Source organism: Mastigoproctus giganteus, chromosome 2 (genome assembly GCF_048544385.1).
Source record: "Mastigoproctus giganteus isolate SK-2022 chromosome 2, ASM4854438v1, whole genome shotgun sequence".
Lineage (NCBI taxonomy): Eukaryota > Metazoa > Arthropoda > Arachnida > Uropygi > Thelyphonidae > Mastigoproctus > Mastigoproctus giganteus.
In genome coordinates this window covers 232,646,974-232,666,302 of record NC_143576.1, presented here as the reverse complement: position 1 = coordinate 232,666,302, position 19,329 = coordinate 232,646,974, and the positions used below count along the sequence as shown (strand labels likewise).

Genomic DNA, 19,329 nt, shown 5'->3' with positions numbered 1-19,329 from the left:
TGACTATTGATGATCATGCTCAGGTAGCTGATAAACTGAATGAGTATATTGCATCAGCATTCACACATGAGGAGTTATTCAAGGAGGGGAATGCTAGAAGTTTATCAAACTCTAAAAAGGAGCTGAGTGATTTTGTAATAACTGAGAGCAAAGTGGAGGAGAAATTGTTGAAGTTAAACATAAGGAAGGCGCCTGGGGAGGGCGGGATCTATCCAGTTATATTAAAGGAAGCAGCAAAGGAAGTAAGCAAACCCTTAGCCATAATTATGAGAGCTTCCTTAGACTCAGGGGAGGTCCCCCATGGACTGGAAGTATGAATATGTATCACCAATTAACAAAGTGGAGTTCAAAATGTGACACAAGCTATAGACTTGTTAGTTTAACTTGTGTTCCAGAGAAAATAATGGAGTCACTGGTTAAAGAAGCATTGCTGGATCATCTAGGCAAGACTGCAGTATTAGTTAAGACACAGCATGAGTTTGTTAAAGAGAGACCTTGTCTGACCAATTTTATTGAATACTGTGATGTGGTCACAAAGGAACTGGATGCAAAAAATAATTTTGATATCATGTACTTGGATTTGAGGAAAGCTATTGATACTGTTGTACATCGGTGACTGCTGTACAATTTGGAGCAGTATGGCATTAAGGGCAAGTTGCTACAATGGATAAAGGAATTGTTTGAGTACTAGATGGCAGGGAGTGGTAATAAATGAAAACTGCTCTACGTGGACTAATGTTATTAATGGAGTCCCTCAGAATTCAGTGCTGGGCCCATTGTTGTTTTGTGTATTCATCAATGATATTGATGAAGGTATATCAGGCTTAATGTCCAAGTTTGCAGATGATACAAAGGTTCGGGTTGTTAACGATAGTAAAGACAGTATTTTACTCCAACTGGATCTAGATAAGTTGGGAAAATTGGCTGATAAGTGGCAACTGAAGTTTAACATTGACAAATGCAAAGTACTGCATATGGGTTTAAATAACCCATATGCAGTACTTTATTCCTGGACTAGAGAACTGTATCAACTGTGGTACTACACTCAGGGAAATGGAAAGTGAAAAAGACCTGGGGGTAATTGTGCAGTCAGATATGAAGTTTGCTGAGTAGTGCAGATGGACTGATAGGGCAGGTCATAGTCTTGTCATTCATATACAGGGTGTCTCAAAAATACTCGGCATAACTTCAGGAATGAGTTCTATTTTTTATACTCCGGCATGACAACCAAGTCAGTAGAGTTTAGAATAAATCGTCAATACAAATATTTATCGTATTTAGTAGTCACGGGCTTGAACCCCGGTCCACTCAAGGAACGCGTGCTATGCACTCTCACTCCTGACCACTGGACTACGTCAGTTCCTCATGTGTAGACAATAAAAATATTTTATATCAATATAGTTCCGGAAATGCTTGGTTCCCGAATTATTAACTGGAATGTCTTATCTCCCGCAGGTGATTTCATTCATCACAAAGTACTGACAGAGTTTGGTGGTTTTCCATTCCGACCATGTATTCAAATCAGGAGCAAGTGGATATGCACTTTATGTATGTTTTTGGCAAATGGTAATGATGTGGAGGCTCATCATTTGTACCACGAATGGTTCCCAGAATGAAGATGTATGGACAGGAAAAACGTTTGATGGTATCCATCACTGCCTTTGTGAACATGGGACCTTTACACCTCATGCTGCCGACAGAGGAAGACCAAGATCTACGACTCCTGAAGTAGAGGAGGAGATTTTGGATGTTTTTCATGCTACTCCTGGAATCAGCATACGCAGAATAGCAATGCAACTGGCTGTTCAACGTTCGACTATTTGGAGAGTATTGCTAGAACACCAACTGTATCCTTACCATCTGCAACAGGTACAGGCCTTGTCACCAGCAGATTACCCTGTGCAAGTAATGTTCTGCCAGTGGTTCTTGCAGCAGTGTGGTACAACTTCTCACTTTCTTGCCTTAGTGATATTCACAGATGAAGTACAGTTTACACTAGAAGGAATCCAAAACTTTCACAATCAGCATGTATGGGCTGAGGAAAACCCACATACAATTCTTCCATCACATCACCAACAGCAGTTCAGCCTCAACATCTGGGTGGGTGTTTTTGGTGAAAAGTTATTTGGGCCCCATGTACTTCCAAACAAACTCACAGGGCAGACATACAGAAACTTTCTGGAAAACAACATGCCTGATTTCTTGGATGACACACCACTGAGCACACTTCATGCACATGAAGTGTGCTTGTTGCTCCCACACATTTCAGCCACCAAGCCCGCAATTACCTGAATCGTAGGTTTCCTGGTCAGTGGAAAGGTAGAGGTGAACCAACTGCCTGGCCTCCATGCTCAACTGATTTAAACCCACTAGATTTCTTCTTGTGGGGCCATTTAAAGTCATTGGTGTATTCGACTCTGGTAGTTGATGTGGAACATGCCAGGAATTTGGCATTGTCTTCATGAGTCTACGAGACATCAATGTGAGGCCTGTATTCAGGCAGAAGGTGGACATTTTGAACAATTACTATAAGGTGATGTGAACGGTTAAGTATCGTAGACAGACCTTCAAAACTCGGAAACCAAGCATTTCGGGAACTAGTTGATATAAAAATTTTTATTGTCTACATATGAGGAACTCATTCCTGAAGTTATACCGTGTATTTTTGAGACACCCTGTATAGGAATTTTGCTAGCAGGGACAGGGAGGTGATTATCCCATTGTACAAGGCAATGGTCAAGCCTCACCTTCAGTACTGTGTACAGGTCTGGAGGCTTCATTTTAGGAAGGATGTAGAGTTGCTAGAATGAGTACGAAGAAGAGCAGCGAGATTGGTGAGGGGAACAAAGGGTGCTCTTACCAAGAAAGGCTTAAGTCCTGCAAATTGCAGTGCCTGCAGAGTAGGCACATGCGAGGTTTGCCTTTAGCCAGCGGGTAGTTGATTGCTGGAACAAACTTCCATGTTTTCCAAACTTTTTCCAAGCTTCCAGTTGTGGAAGTTGATAGCTTAAATAAATTCAAGGCAGAACTAGACAAACATTTGGAATTAATGGAGGGGTGAAATGGGAGGGTTTTTTTTTTTTTTTTTTTTTTTGGCTGATGCTGCATAAGCTTGCTTTCTTACATTGTATGCCTCTACTAATGCTAATGAGGGTTATTGAAAGACAACTGCAACAAGCCCTTGATCACCTTAATTCTTGAGCACTTGCTAATAGATTCAGATTCTTGCCACTAAAGATCGTTTGCGTACATTTTTGTCATGAGCATAATCTTCATCCTGAATCTGAATCGAGACTTGGACAAAATGCTGTTCCACAGTAGTGATAGATACAAAATTCTTGGGACTTGTATTTAATAAGAAGTTGACCTTTCTAGAACATATCCATCAACTCCTTACAAAGTGCACGAGAGGCTTGAACACTCTCTATGCTCTCTCCTCTACACCTTGGGGTGCAGAGCAGTGCACCTTACTATGCATCTACTGTGCACATGTGTGATCTAAACTTGATTACAGGTCCCAGATATATACCTCAGCCCAAAACAGTGTACTTCAGTGGTTAGATCCTATCCATCATCAGACTATTCATATTGCTAGTGTGAACATCTCCTGTCCAAAAATCTTCTATGTAGAAGCAAATGAGCCACCATTATCATTCCAATGCAAGCAGTTGTCTCTAAAGTGTGCTTTAAAGCTAAAATCTCTGCCAGACAATCCTATGTGGACATCCTTTTTTCAGCTGCGTTGGGAAATTTGTACAGTGGTCGTCAGACTGCCAATCATCCTTTTGATATTCATGTCCAAGAGAGTTTAACAACACAGTACATAATGTTCCCAACCACCAAAGCAATTCCTTCCATCCTGGCATGCTCAAATACCAACATGCGACTTTTCTCTTACAAACTGGGTAAAGTCTGATCATCCATCTACCTGTAGTTCTATTCAGCACACCGAGCTTAACATTCTTACTTCTTTCCATTTTACACAGACGGCTCAAAGTCTTAATAGGCGTAATATAGCCACAGCAGCTTGTGCGCCATTAAACACCCATACCACACTCAAAGTCTTAATCATATGTAAGATTTGCTGCCGCTTTCCAGACACTACAATATACAAGCAGGTTCTCCCTGAATGCAGTATATTCACTGCTGCTGCTGCTGCATGCTTTGTAGTTAGCCTTGGATCACATCAGTAATTTCCAGCACCACACTTCACTATGTATGCTGAATTCATTGAGCATCTTACAGGCTTTATCATCAGTGTGATATAACTTTCATCCAGTCTTGTCTCAAGTTCACAACTCTCTCGGAATGTAAATATCATATCTGCTTCTGCTGGATTCCTAGCCACATTGGGATTAAGAGAAATGATTTGGCTGCAGTGTCAGCTAAATCAGCAATTTCCATTAATAATCATTGCCTGTTAGTCCCCTATATAGACTACAGGCAAATAATTGACAAAAGATACATTCCCAATGACAATATTCATGGAATAGACAGACAACAAATAAATTACATCAGATAAAGTCTGTAATTGAACCGTCACAGTCTAGTCTGCACAGGAATTATAGCAAGGAAGTTGTTCTTGCTCGACTTAGCATAGGACTCAGTCATCTTACACATTCTTTCCTGCCGAGAGCAGATGATCTTCCTATGTGAGAGAGTCTTGTGACACCGTTTTAACTATAAAACATGTTTTAATTGACTGTGCTGACTTTAACCGTGCACAAAACATGTTTTGCCACTTCTACCCATCTGACTGACTCGGTCAAGGCCTTATACACCTCAATCAGATCACCTTGTAGGTGCCTTTTCTCTAGACTCTGCAATTTGCAGAACTTAAGCCTTTCTTGGTAACAGCAACCCTTTGTTCCACTCGCTAATCTTGTTACCCGTCTCTATACTCATTCCAGCAGCTCTACATCTTTCCTAAAATACAGGCCTCCAGACCTGTATGCAGTACCCAAAGTGTGGCCTGACCTTTACCTTATAGAAGGGGATAATCACCTCCTTATCCCTGCTAGAAAAATTCCTATATATCATTGACAAGACCCCCATGAGCTACTCTCGCAGCTATTTTTTGCACTGCTTAGAAACCTTCATATCTGAATGCACAGTTATCCCCAGGTCTTCTTCATTCTCCACTACCCTGAGTGTAGCACCACAGAGTTGGTATGTTACTCTGGGGTTACTGCTCCACGTATGCAGCACTTTGCATTTCTCAATGTTAAACTTTGGTTGCTACCTCTCAGCCCATCTGCTCAAATTCCAGATCCTGTTGCAGTAGAATACTGTCCTTACTGTCATTAACAACCCTACCAACCTTTGTATCATCTGCAACCTTGGATATTAAGCCTGATATACCTTTATCAGTATCAATGATAAATACAGAAAATAGCAATGGGCCCAACACTGTACCTTGCTGGATATCACTAATAACATTAGTCCACAGATAGCAGTGTCCATTGATTACTATCGTCTTCTCTCACTTAACCATACCTATATCCATAGCAGTAACTTTCCCTTAATGCCATACTGCTCTAACTTGTACAGTAGTCTTCCATGTGCAACATTATCAAAAGCTTTCCTAAAATCCAAGTATATGAAATCAAAATTATTTTTGGCATTCAGTTCCTTTGTGACCACATCATAGTATCCAGTCAAATTAGAGAGACAAGACTTCCCCTTAACGAACTGATGCTGTGTCTTAACTATAACCACAGTCTTGTGTAGATGATCCTGCAGTTCTTCTTTAACCAGTGACTCTGTAATTACTCGTGTCACCTTTCAATCTCCCTTTGTGAATTAGGGATGCATTTGCAATTTATCCTCTGCTTTTCTCTCAGTTATTACAAAATCCTCCCTGTTACAGTTTGATAAATTCTGGCATTCTCCTCCCGTAATAACTCCTAATGTGTTTTTTTTTTTATATATGTAAACCACAAACACTACAGGTATTAGAACCTATAGTACTTACTACCGTGATTGGGTTGGAGGTTGAGAAGACGAAAGAAGATATTTGTTGACACTGGACTTGAATTTCTGTAGACTAATTTTCAGGAAATACATATGAAGGAAGGTTGTTCCAGAAAACGGCAGTTGAATGAATAAACGAGGAAGATGAGAAGTTGGTTCTGTGAGTTTGGAGTTGGACAGTAAATGGATGTTGGCTGGCTGGTGGCGGCACGTGTTCGGACTGTTTTGAAAGAGAGAATGGGAATTATAGAAGTCAATTCAGAAGAACAGTGCCCATGGAAGTATCTGTAGAAGAGGCATGCAGCAGAAACAGTACGTTTATGAGACAGCGAGTGCAGAGACTCTGTTAGAAATGAGTCATTAATTAACCTAACTGCCCTCTTCTGAATGGAACCAAGAAGCCTGAGAGAGGTTTTGGGGGCACCACCCCAGATGTGGGAACAATATTCCATGGCAGGGCGGATTTGCGATTTATACAGAGTAAGCAGCTGTTTGGAAGAAAAGTAATGCTGAGAGTGAAAGAGAAAACCAAGTTTTTTAGTTGCAGAGGAAGCAATATTTGTAATGTGCTTTTGCCAAGAGAGATTAGAAGTCAGGGTAATCCCCAAAAGAGATATATCATTTTGCCTAGAAATCAGAGTGTCACTAAAGATAAGCGTAGGAGCAGAAGAATCCTTTTTGCAAGATATAAGACAAGACTGAGTTTTAGAAGGGTTGAAATCAACCAAGTTGTCATTACCCCACTGGAGAATTAACTGAAGATCGGCATTTACGGAATTAGTAGCAGATTTTCGAGAAGCTGAAGCTGATTCAGCAGGACAAGGTTTTTGAAAATGGAAAGTGGAATGCAATGTGCTATCATCGGCAAAACTATGGATAGGATTTCTAGTCAATAGAAGAAGGTCATTAATATACAAGAGGAAAATAGTGGGGGAAAGAACTGAACCTTGAGGGACACCGGCATTAGTGGAGAAGTTAGAAGACAGAAAGCCATCTACCATTACCCTCAGTGAACGATCAGAGAGAAAACTGGATAACCAATTACTAAAAACAGTTGGCAAACCATAAGATGGAAGCTTGTTTAGAAAACCTTTAGGCCAAACACGATCGAAAGCCTTTGAGATGTCAAGAGCAACTACTTGTGTTTCACCGAACCTTTCCATTAAATTAGTCAGTATATGGGTAAAATAAGCCAGAATATCACCAGTGGATCGACACTGACGGAATCCATGCTGGCGATCGTTGATCAGACGGAAGATTTCTAGGTAGTTTAAGAGTTGGCAGTTAATTGATTTCTCCATTACTTTAGAAACAGTAGAAGTAATTGCAATGGGACGATAATTGGATCGGAGGGATTTGTCACCCTTTTTAGGAACTGGCTGGATATGAGCAAATTTCCAAGCAGAAGGAAAAACACCTTTGGAATAAGAAAGTAAAAAAAGGCGGCAAAGAATAGGAGTAAGTTGAGAAGCACAGGTTTTGAGAACAAGTGGAGAAATACCATCGGGACCTGGAGCTTTCTTAGCATCAACATTCTTCAAAATCCTTCTGACATCCTTTTGACGGAAGACCACAGGGGGCATTGAATGGAGTGTGTTGGGAATGGTGGGAGGTGTTTTACCAAGATCATTAATACATGAGTTGGAAGAAAAATGGGATGCTAACAGGTCAGCTTTATCCTTGGCTGAAGTGACAACAGAAACATCTGATTTGGACAGAGGTGGGAGCAGAGATGGGCAAAAGTTGCGGCCAATAGCTTTGTCAAGAGACCAGAATGCTCGGCTACCATTAGGGCAAGAAGCAAGTTTTCTACTCTTAGCCTGTTCAAACTCAGTTTGGACTGATTAATAACTGCTTTACAATTGTTGCGAGCTTTGGTGTACGCAGAAAATGAAACTGAAGAATTAGAAACGAGCCAATTACGATATGCAACATTCTTTTCTTGAACAGCCTTAGCACATTTATTGGAAAACCAAGGTTTAGATAGAGGACGAGATTTTAAAGTGGAATGTGGGATAAAGGATTCCATTCTGCAAGAATAATTTCACTGAAACAATCTGAGCAAACGTTGACATCAGAAGTTTAGAAACAGTAATCCGACCATGGAAAAGAAGAAAAGGAGTCTCTCAGGTCATCCCATTTTGCATTCTTGTAATGCCAAACAACACTAGGTTGGGATTAGCCATGAGATAAAGGTTCTATTGGAGAAGAGACAATCACCAAGTTGTGATCTGAAGTGCCTAAAGGACCTCTCACTTCGACCATGTACTTAGAAAGGTTGTTTGTGGGAAAATGATCATGCGTGTTGGCTGTATGGTTAGGATTGTCTGGTATTCTTTTAGGTTAATGAACAGTCTGCAAGGTCATTAGTAATTGCAAAAGCCTCAGCATCTCGACCAGATGGGTCGGTGTGACTAGAAAACGGAAGCCAGCTGGAGTTGTGAACATTAAAATGACAAAGGAAAATTACCTCACTGTTAGGAAAGTTGGACTGGAGAAAGGCAAGTTGCAAAGAGAGGAAGTCAAAGAGCTCCAAGTGATTAGTCGAGTTGGGAGAACAGTAGAGACAACAGATTAATTGACGCAATGAGGTAGAGAGATTTTAAGTCAGAGAAGATCAAAGAGCGGAGATTCCAAATTGCCAAGTCTCTGACAGGGAATATCAGAACAGACATATGAACAAGTACCACCTTTGAGGCGAAAGGAATCATACAGCGAATAATTTGGGCATCTGAGATGAGCAGTAGTTGAATCAACCGATAACTGAGATTCTGTCAGAAAAAGTGACATGTGACTGTGTGAATGTAGATGCAAAATACTCATTCAGTGTCAGCTACCTGAGCAGAATCATAGACTGTTGAACCATTGATATCAAGTGGATCATTCTGATTCCCATGCTAGATTTACATATAAGCTAAGTAAGCTACAGCTTAGGGCTTCGCACTAGAAAGGGCCTTGCCCCATCTTAAAAAATCCTTTTTTAATATTGTCACAGGTGAACAGTAAGAGAGCATGTTATAGCTTAGGGCCTCAACAAGTTTGAATCCGGCTCTGATGATTCATATCAGTTATTTATTTGAATGCCAGAATGCATCTTGTTATTTCCAAGATCTTAATATTTAGGTGTGTATTGCTGTTTTTTTAAAAATTGATAGTGATAGAATGCAGTTATTTTTGATTTTTACATGTGTGAGCTTGGTTTTGTGTGAATATTTTTTTTTTTTTTTTTTTTTTTTTTTAGCAATAAAACCCCAAAAAATTGGAGTGAGATCTTTATTTTCAGCATCCAAAAATAAGTATATGATTAATACATCCTTTTTTTTTATCTATTTTCGCCCATTCACTTGTAGCGATCATTATTTGAGGTTACGTCCAAATACGTAAATTCAACACAACGTGCAGTCACTTATAACATGATCCAAAATTTTGGATACCATCACCTACGTTATATCAGGTCTACAGTATATATACCACTGAATATTTTGAGAAATGCTGACTGCATGAGTTTGGTGTGATCTCTCATTTCTTGGTCTTGTATCTCTAATTTTCCAATAATTTTATTAGCAGTGGCAGCCCTTTTTCAAGAAGAATGGTTATGACCCATAAATTTTGAATATGATGTTCAATAAAATATATTGTGGTTACTGTGTGTTTGCAATTTTCTGATTTTCTTTTTTTCACAGTACCAAATTTTTTCAACTCACTGATTTTGTTTTATTTTTTTGAGAATGAATGATTTCACAAACTTTATTTGGGAAGATGAACTGAAGATTTTTATAAAAGTGTTTATATTGTTAACCCATCCCTACCAAAATCTTATATTGCTTAATTAAAAAAACAAAAAATAAGAATGTGGTGACAAATGAGCAGCTTTCAAGCCTCCCAGTGTGGCAGAGGTAATCATTCTGGCAAAAAAGTACATTAATATGCCATTAACAGTTTTAATCTGCTGTATTTGAAAGTAATTTTATTAAAGTTAAAATTCTTAGAAAGTTATCTTACTTACCTTAGAGACATGTCTTAATTATCTATTACCCAGGTGCTAAGTGTTTCCGTGGCCATGTAATTATTGTGCATATATCAAGCATTTTTCTTCCCAGCGACTGAGTTTTCCTTTGATTTCTCTTGCACTTATTAAAATTTTCTGTTAAGTAGCTTTAATTTCTTAAAAGAAATAAGAAGAGAGCCCAGAAGAAGGAAAGCACCTTTTTCTTTAATTTAGATAGCCGTACTAACTGTACTGACTCTACGCTTGGCCACAAAGCAACACTGTTCCTGCCTCCTTATGGCAGGGTCGGTAACCTGGGTGGTAAGGAGAAACTTGCAGGGCCAAAAGGCGCCATTATGGATAAAAATAATTATCGACCGTTAGAGCCTTCAAGATCCAGAAGAGACACCTACATTAACCACGACTCCAATAACGATTAAGGAAATGATCATCCAAAGAGACAGAAGACTAATCAGATGAAGCAACCCTGCCCATCTTTTTTAATTTTTCCACTCCCTCACTAGTCAGCCAGTGAGCAAACTGTCTCCCTTCGTAATACAAAAACATCTGGAAGGTATTGCAGGATCTCCTAAGACTGTCAAGAGATTGCAATCAGGAGACCTGCTAGTGGAGACTACGAACCACAGGTATTCGGAGAAACTTTTACAGCTAACAAACTTTTCTGGCATTCCAGTAAAAATATCTCCTCAAGCAACCCTTAATTCATCTAAGGGTGTCGTATCCGGTTGGGACTGTTTAAATGTCACAGAGGAAGAAATAACCCAAGAGCTGAATGGACAACATGTAATTCAAGCAAACGTATAATGACTAAAAAAGATAATCAACTTATGCCTACCAGAAATATTATTCTCATGTTCAATACGCCCAACTTACCCTCCTCTGAAAAAACAGGTTATTTGCTTTGCTGTATCCACCCGTACATTCCCAGTCCTTTAAGATGTTATAAATGCCAAAAGTATGGCCACTCACAAACTGTATGCAGAGGAGTTCCTGTCTGCCCTAACTGTGGTTCCTCGGATCACATACAAAGTGACTGTATGACTACAAAACTGACCTTTCCAAATTGCAAAGGTGATCATCCTGCATATTCCAGAACTTATGAAAAATGGAAAACTGAGAAAAAAAATAGTAAAATACAAAGTTGAGAACAAAGTCAAGAAGCAAGAAGACTAGTTGCACCTACTATAAACAAAAATATTTCCTATGCTAATACAGTAAAAAAATACCAAACTGTCTCTACTGAAACTGATGTCACAGTTCCTACTAATAAATCAGTTTCTGATTGGGCTAGAATGTCCTCTCTGACGAACAAGCAAATAATACTCCTCTGACAATACCAGTGGCATCTCCTCCTCTAATGAGTGCTACCACACCACTTATTATAAACTCAAATATAATGAAAAATATTCAGGACACAACCATGGACACAGATGTGACATCTATACAAGAAGATCCAATTTTAAAAATCCATGTCAAAGAAGAAATGGACACTGGTCGGCCAATTTTCCTAAAAAAAGACAAACAAAAATTGGAAAAAGAAGCCAGATACAGCTCCAACAATTAAACACAAATAATAGTGTACATTGTACGATGGAACTGCAGAGGCTTTCGTTGCAACACAGATGATATCCATGATTTAATTAACCGATATTCTCCAGTTTCTCTTTGTCTTCAAGAAACTTAACCTCACAAATTTCTCCTTCGATAAAGAACTATTGCCTTTATCGAAGAGATCGCAATACAGAAAATGCTGCCCATGGTGGTGTAGCAATCCTAATAAATTCAAAGATCCCAACTAAGCATATCTCACTTCAAACTGAAATAGAAGCTGTTGCTGTTTGTATAACTCTCCATATTGCAGTAACACTAGTCTCAATCTACTTACAGCCAAACCATACTTACTGTTTAAAAGAACTTGAAGACCTCTTCATACAGAGATACCTACACCTCTCGGTATATTAGGGGACTAACGGGCACCATCCTTTATGGGGCGCTACTGAATTAGATAGATGGAGTCGACTCATTGAAACCTTTTTAGAGGCACTAAACCTTGCCACACTGAATACTAGTGCACATACATTCAGCTCCTGACTGGACATACTTTAGCAATAGATCTAGCAATGGGTGGATCACTCGTGCACTAATAAGTCTTTTGTGGATTTATTGGATGATTGTTTTCTACATCAGCAGCATGTTTGAGAGGCAACCAAAAGGAGTATACTCTTTATCTGATTACCAGCAGTGATTATTCATGCATTAAGAATCTGCAGAAAAAGGAACCACTTGGTTGCAATGATCACTGTAATTATGTGAGATTTATTTCCAAGATGTAACTACCATCAGGGGTAAAGGGTAAAGATTTGCTTTTGTAAAGATGACTACAGTAGTCTCAGACAATTTTTAAATTCTATATAGTGGGACCAACTGATGATGTTACCAACAGCAATTTCTAAATGGAAAGCATTCAAGGAATTAATGTTGGAAGCTACTAGGCTTTTCACACCAACTAAGAAATACTGTTCAAGGTTATGGTCTAAATGGATGTCAGATAACTAATGAGACTCATAACAGAGAAGAAAAATGCATGGGATGCATATAAATTATCAGGTGACACAGAAACCTATGGTAGATATAAACTAGTGTGTAATCAAGTCAAAGGAAATTGTAGGCAGATTAAGGAAATGCTTGCCAAAGGATGCAAAGAAAAACAACAGACTTTACTTATGAAAACCCTAGAAGGAGGGGAATAAACCAGATTGGTCCACTTGATATCGATGGTTTGACTTGTGATCTTGCCTGGGTAGCTGACAAACTGAAGCAGGCCGCCCATAGCAGAGTGGTAAGTGTAATGATACACAAGTACATGTGCCTTGAGCGACTAGGATTCAAACCCGTGACTGCAAAATACAATGCTGTTGTATTCTCTCTATCTTGTGAACTGGCGCCTCCGTAGCCACGTGGGAAGGAGCAGCAGTGCGTAGCACACCCTTCTTGATTAGACTGGGATTCGAGCCCACAAATACAGAGGATGCAGAAAGGTCGGGGAATAACCACCGCATATTCCCGGAGAAACATGGCCTTAGTTGCTAATGCTCCCAAAAAACAAACATCTTGTGAACTCCTCTGACCATATGGTCATCCTGAAGTATAACAGAAATTTTGTTATTCTGAATGAGTATTTTGCATCTACATTTCACAAATTAGTAATTCTGTGGGATAGTAGAGGCCAGAAGTTTATCAAACTCTAACAGGGAGCTAAATGATTTTGTAATAACTGAGAGTAAAGTGGAGGAGAAATTGTTGAAGATAAATGTAAGAAAGGCACCTGAGGTGGATGGGATCTGTCCAGTTATATTAAAGGAGGCAACAAAGGAAGTAAGCAAATCCTTAGCCATAATTATGAGAGCATCCTTGGATTCAGGGAAAGTTCCCACTCACTGGAGATGTGCAAATGTATCCCAATTCACAAAGACAGATCAAAGGGTGACACCAAATAATTACAGACCTGCTAGTTTAACTTCTGTTCCGAGGAAAATAATGGAGTCACTGGTTAAAGAAGCATTGCAGGATCAACTAGACAAGACCGTTTAGAGTTCAGACACAGCATAGGTTTATGAAGGGAAAGCCTTGTCTGAGCAATTTGATTGGATACTACGATATGGTCACAAAGGAACTGGATGCAAAAAATAATATGGATATCATATACTTGGATTTCAGGAAAGCTCTTGATACTGTTGCACATGGAAGATTGCTCTAGAAATTGGAGCAGTATAGTGGCATTAAGGGCAAGTTGCTGCTATGGATAAAAGGATGGTTGAGTGGGAGAAGACAGTGGTAATCAATGGACACTGCCCTTCATGGACTAATGTTATTAATAGAGTCCCCAGGTTTCAGTGTTGGATCCATTGTTGTTTTCTATATTAATGATATAGATGAAGGTATATCAGGCTTAATGTTCAAGTTTGCTAACAATATGAAGGTTGAGAGGGTTGTTATTGACAGTATGATACAGCACTAGGATCTGGAAAAAGTTGGGCAGATGGGCTGAGAGGTGGCAACTGAAGTTTAACATTGACAAATGCAAAGTACTGTGCTTGAGTGGCTGCAACCCCAGAGTAACGTACCAACTTTGCAGTGCTACACTCAGAAGTGGAGAATGAAAAAGACCAGGGGTAATTGTGCAGTCAGATATGAAGTTTTCTGAGCAGTGCAGATAGACTGCCAGAGCAGCTGATGGTGTCTTGTCAATGATATACAGGAATTTTGATAGCAGGGATGAGATGATTATCCCTTTGTATAAGGCAATAGTCAGGCCACACCTTGAGTACTGCATACAGGTCTGGAGGCCCAATTTTAGGAAGGATGTGGAACTGCTGGAATGAGTGTAGACAAGAGTAATGAGTTTTTTGAGTGGAACAAAGGGTTGCTCTTACCCAGAAAGGCTTCAATTCTGCAAATTGCAGCGTCTGGAGACTAGGCACCTGCGTGGTGATCTGGTTGAGGTGTATCAGGCTTTGAATGGTTTGAGTAAGTTCAGTGCTGATAGGATTCTTGCTCAGATTACACACCTGAGGGGGGTGGGACATGAATTCAAATTGAGGAAAGGCAGTTGTAGGTTAGATGTGTAGAAAATTGCCTTTAACCAGTGAGTGGTTGATTGATTGCTGAAACAAACTTCCATCGGTCATTGTAGAAGTTGATAGCATAAATAAATTCAAGGTGGAACTGAGTAAACTTTTGGAGCAAACAGATGGGTGAAATGAAGTTGTGTTTTTTTTTTTTTTTTTTTTTTTTTGGCTAATGCTGTATAAGCTTTGCTTCCTTGCATCATATGCCTCTACTAATGCTAAAATTAGAAGTCAGAGAGCCATCTACCATTACCTGCAGTGAGCAGTCAAAGAGAAAACTGGGTACCCAATTACAAAAAACATTTAGAAAAAAACCATAAGATGTTAGCTTATTTAGAACACCTTTATATAAATATATTTTTGTTACAAATATATACTAGTAGCTTGGATATATAATTAGTATGCTTTGTTCATTTAGTTCACGATAAACTAATTACATAAGCAAATATGGTAAGTGTTTTCATATCTGTTTATTGAGTTAGTGTTAACAACCGATGTGACATTTCACGCAACACATTACTTCAAGAAAACTTTTCATTACCTGTGGTTCACTTTATTTTTACAAATTTTCTGCATCTTTGATACATAAACCTCGGTGATCAGCCGCTGTCATAATTCATTTCTTGCCAGAAACTGTAATTTCAGCACATCATGTTAAATCTAATCATTTTGGAATCAGTAATAATAAGTTAAGTTTCTCTTGCGTAGTGCAATTTTTGATCTTCTCTTTATATTGCATAACTGCAAGCCATGAAATCATGAAATGATTTTTTTTTGTTGTTTTTTTGTTTTAGGGAAGGCAGAAATTGGCTAGGTTTAATGCGAGGGAATTTGCCACTTTAATCATAGATATCCTAAGTGAAGTGAAACGAAGGCAGCAAGGGTCATCTTCCACCAGTTACATACCTAAAGACAAAGGTTTATATATTAATTCTTTTTTGTATTAAAAAAAAGAGTATATAAATATTTAGTATTTATAGCAAAATATTCCAACAAATCTGATTGCATTCTTTGGAGAGTTTTTGGATCAAATTAAAAAATTTTTGTAGTTTTTGAAAATGGATTTAATCAATGAATGATTAAATCTATTGTGTGAAACCAGTGAATGAATTGTACCAATAAGGAAGGCAGTGCTTACCCTTTGATTAAAATGAAATTTGGTGAAGGTAAAGAAAGATAACCATGGGAAACTTTGTGGTCAAACGCATTTCCTGGTACCACAGTTTCTCCCTGCATTCTTGGTAAACAGATGGTGCATGTTATTGGTAATGGCAGTAGAAGTCGATAACGATGTATTGATTAGATTTTTTTTTTTTTTTTTTTTTTCATTATTAAAAGCAGATTATTGGAGTTCGTGAGTGTAATGCCTTCATGGCTGAAATTTACTTACAGCTACACCCTCCAGACTGCCTCAGGCTTAGGGTGTTTATCATCCCTTCCTTCTGTTTTATCTCGATAGGAAAACGACTTCTACTGCAACCCCAGATTAACGTACCAACTGCAGTGCTACACTCAGAGAATTACCGATAACACACATCGTCTGTAGAAGTGGTTTTCGTATCGGGTTAAAACAGTGGGTAAGGGAGATAAACACCCTAAAGACTGAGGCAATCTGGAGGTTTACCCATAAGTAAATTTCAGCCCACTCATGAACTCCGATAATCTGCTTTTAATAATAAGAAAAAACTAATCGATACATCATTATTGACTTCTGCTGCCACTACCAATAACATGCACCATCTGTTACCGAGAATGCAGGGAGAAGCTGTGGTACCAGGAAATGCTTTTGATCGGTAAAAGTTTCCCGTGGTTCTCATGTTGGCTTTGTCTTTACCTTAGCCCGAAATTTTTCTCTCACTAACTTAACTGAAAGATATGTTTACTTAATGTATACTCCCTACCCCCCAGTGTAGTTATTAATACAGAATCAATAAATCAGTAACAACTGTTTCTTTTTTATAGAATAATTTTTGCCTTTTATCATTAAGAGCTTTTTGATATGGTTCTTTTTTGTTAAGTAGTGTGGATTATATTATCATGACTTTCTTTTTCACATAAAAGAAAAAATCTTATTATAGAGAAATGGAAATAATATTTGTGATAAGATTAAACTTTAGAACATAATAAGACCACAGTAACATTCAGAAATGAAATAAATATAGAGGTATTGATTACTAAAAGACCAAAGAGTTGATTACTAAAATACCGATGGGTAGAAAGATGTTAGTAGTTAAATTCTAAAAAGCGCTCTCTCAACCTCTTAAAAAAGGTAAATGTTTCCAGCCCTTTTGAGTGTACAGTAAACCCCCGCTATTCGCGGGGGTTACGTTCTGAGAAATGTCGCAAATACTGAAAATGCGAATACTGAGTTATTGGCTCCCATAGTAATAAAGGGATTCCGTTCCAAAGTATGAAATATATAAGAAAAACTAGTCTAAAATTTTGTCTATGTATGTATGTATTATATGTACCTGCATAATATGACTATGTACATAGACAGTACATGGCGAAATGCAAGCATAAGGCATCGAAATGAAAATAAGAAACAATTTAATATTAAATGTAATATTTATTAGAAATTTCAAACAAATCTTTCAAACCAGCGCCTTTGCTAGCAAAAAAACTTATCCCGCCAGTGCTATCACCAGTTTCGCTAAAGTGTTGATAAAGGAGTTTTGCCTTTTCATGAATGATAAAGTGAACTTAACGGAATTTTATTTTGAGTTCGGTCTTCTATCCACAGATTTAAAGCATTTTCCAATTTTTCTAATTTAACATCACGAGTTACAGAGCAAATTTTTGAAGCAATTAGCGCGTTTTCACGGACACTACGGCAGATTTTTTCTTCCGATTTTTTGATTGATCGAACCGTTGACTCATTGATTTTATAATGTTTTGCCACTGAGGAGACACTTTCACCATTAGAAATTTTGTCTAATAACTCAATTTTATTCGCTAATGTCATCACCTTCTTTGATATTTTCACATTTCTCTTGTTATTTGTAGCCATATTTTTGTAGGGGTTAGAAAGAACTTGTCCACAATAGTCACTTTCGTCCGTTAACACACTCGAAAAAGTCTGTTTTACACTGCAAAACGGTAGATTTATCACTTTTGTAAGCATATTAATATATAAATTGATAAATATATTCAATTTATAAGCATATAAATTAAAAGCAAACGACAAATCTTCCATGACAAGCACATAACACGTACTGAACAAGGATTAGCAAAAAACATCCACACTCGCGATTTTGTCACCCCTTTCCACCCACTGAGCGCGATTTTGTCACCCCTTTCCCTCCACCCACTGAGCGCTATTTTGACTGGGAAAGATAATTTTAGCCACGCCCATGTTTTTTTATGGCGGATAATATTCACGGCACTTTAAAATTCACATTTTTTAGGTTTCATTTTATATTAAACCAGCGATCGCGAATACGGATACCGCGAATAGCGGGGGTTTACTGTATACTGATATAAGCTGTGATCAATGAAATAATGATAATTTTTGCTGAACAGGTATACACAATAAAAGAGGAGAGAAAGGGAAAATATTTTATTACTATATCTTATTGCATATCAGCTAGTTCAGTGACTTCATTGAGGTTGACTTAATAGTTTTCCAACAAACAGGATCTCCATGTTTCTTATCACCATCCAAAGCTATCATACCCAGTGCTGGTCCTGACAATAGCATAGATGAGTCCTTGAGGACTACCAGTCTTGCACTCATTATTTTCCTCCATTCTGTCCTATTTCCTGTTAGATTTTTTTCCCTAGCCAGAGTAAACTCTCTTTCCTCCAATTCTTGTTTTTCTAATACTATCATTTCTGCATATTCACACCATCTTACGTTTGCTTACTTACCTTTCTTAGGATATTTGTTACTCCAAGAATTTTTCTTATCTCCACATTTGTAATGTGATCTAGCCATTACTTAAATCTTAGTTTAATTTATTTTTCTTCAAACTGTAATTTCTGAAGGTTTTTACTCTTATCTACATCTCAACTTTATAGGCTGAAATAGGTTTAAAAACTAAGTTATGAACAGCAATTTTTGTCTTTTGGCTAATTTCTCTTTGTTCCAAATGATTTGTTTAATTGGTTTTCTACATGTTTGGCTTTATTTATTCTGTTGTTTATTTTCAATATAATTTTCTGCCTTCAGTTAAGAGTGTTCCTGAGTTCCTAAATGCACAAATTTACTAACTTGTTCTTTTGGATCCTACATATTGAAGTTTTGGACTTCAATATGTAGTCCACGTAATCCACATTCTAAATTTTTCTTATCTATTCTGACTTTAATAACATTCATTTTTTAGCTTATTTTCATGCAGATTATCTACAACCTTTATCTAATTTATTTGAAATCGTAGATGATCTTGCAAGCAAATATTTACACCTAAGGTAATATATGTAAAAAAAAAAAAAAAAAATTAAATTAAAATTTTTCATTGAAAAATAAATAATTACATAATAAGTATTGAAGTTATTATTATTATTAGCTACATGATGGAAAGAAGCCTGAGGATTATGCTGCACCAGCCAAAAAAAAAATATATATTCCCAGAGAGAGAGAGAGAGAGAGAGAGAGAGAGAGAGAGCGAGCGAGAGTCAAAGTAAAAGGGAATCACCAAGAAAGAGAAGAATGATGATATCCAGTTCAGGACCCTGAGTGTGCCAAGCCCATACTCACCAGATGTGAGCCCCTGGGGT

The 19,329-nt window shown here is 38.0% G+C and overlaps 1 protein-coding gene across 2 annotated transcripts in view; it reads left to right on the top strand.

Moving 5' to 3' along the window:
- Positions 1-19,329, top strand: part of Git (ARF GTPase-activating protein GIT1) — a 421,403-nt gene that overhangs the window by 224,970 nt on the left and 177,104 nt on the right. For both annotated transcript variants that reach the window (XM_090369031.1, XM_090369030.1), the window contains exon 12: positions 15,405-15,528. In XM_090369031.1, coding sequence (XP_090225157.1) covers positions 15,405-15,528 — 124 coding nt within the window. The remainder of the gene's footprint in view (positions 1-15,404; positions 15,529-19,329) is intronic.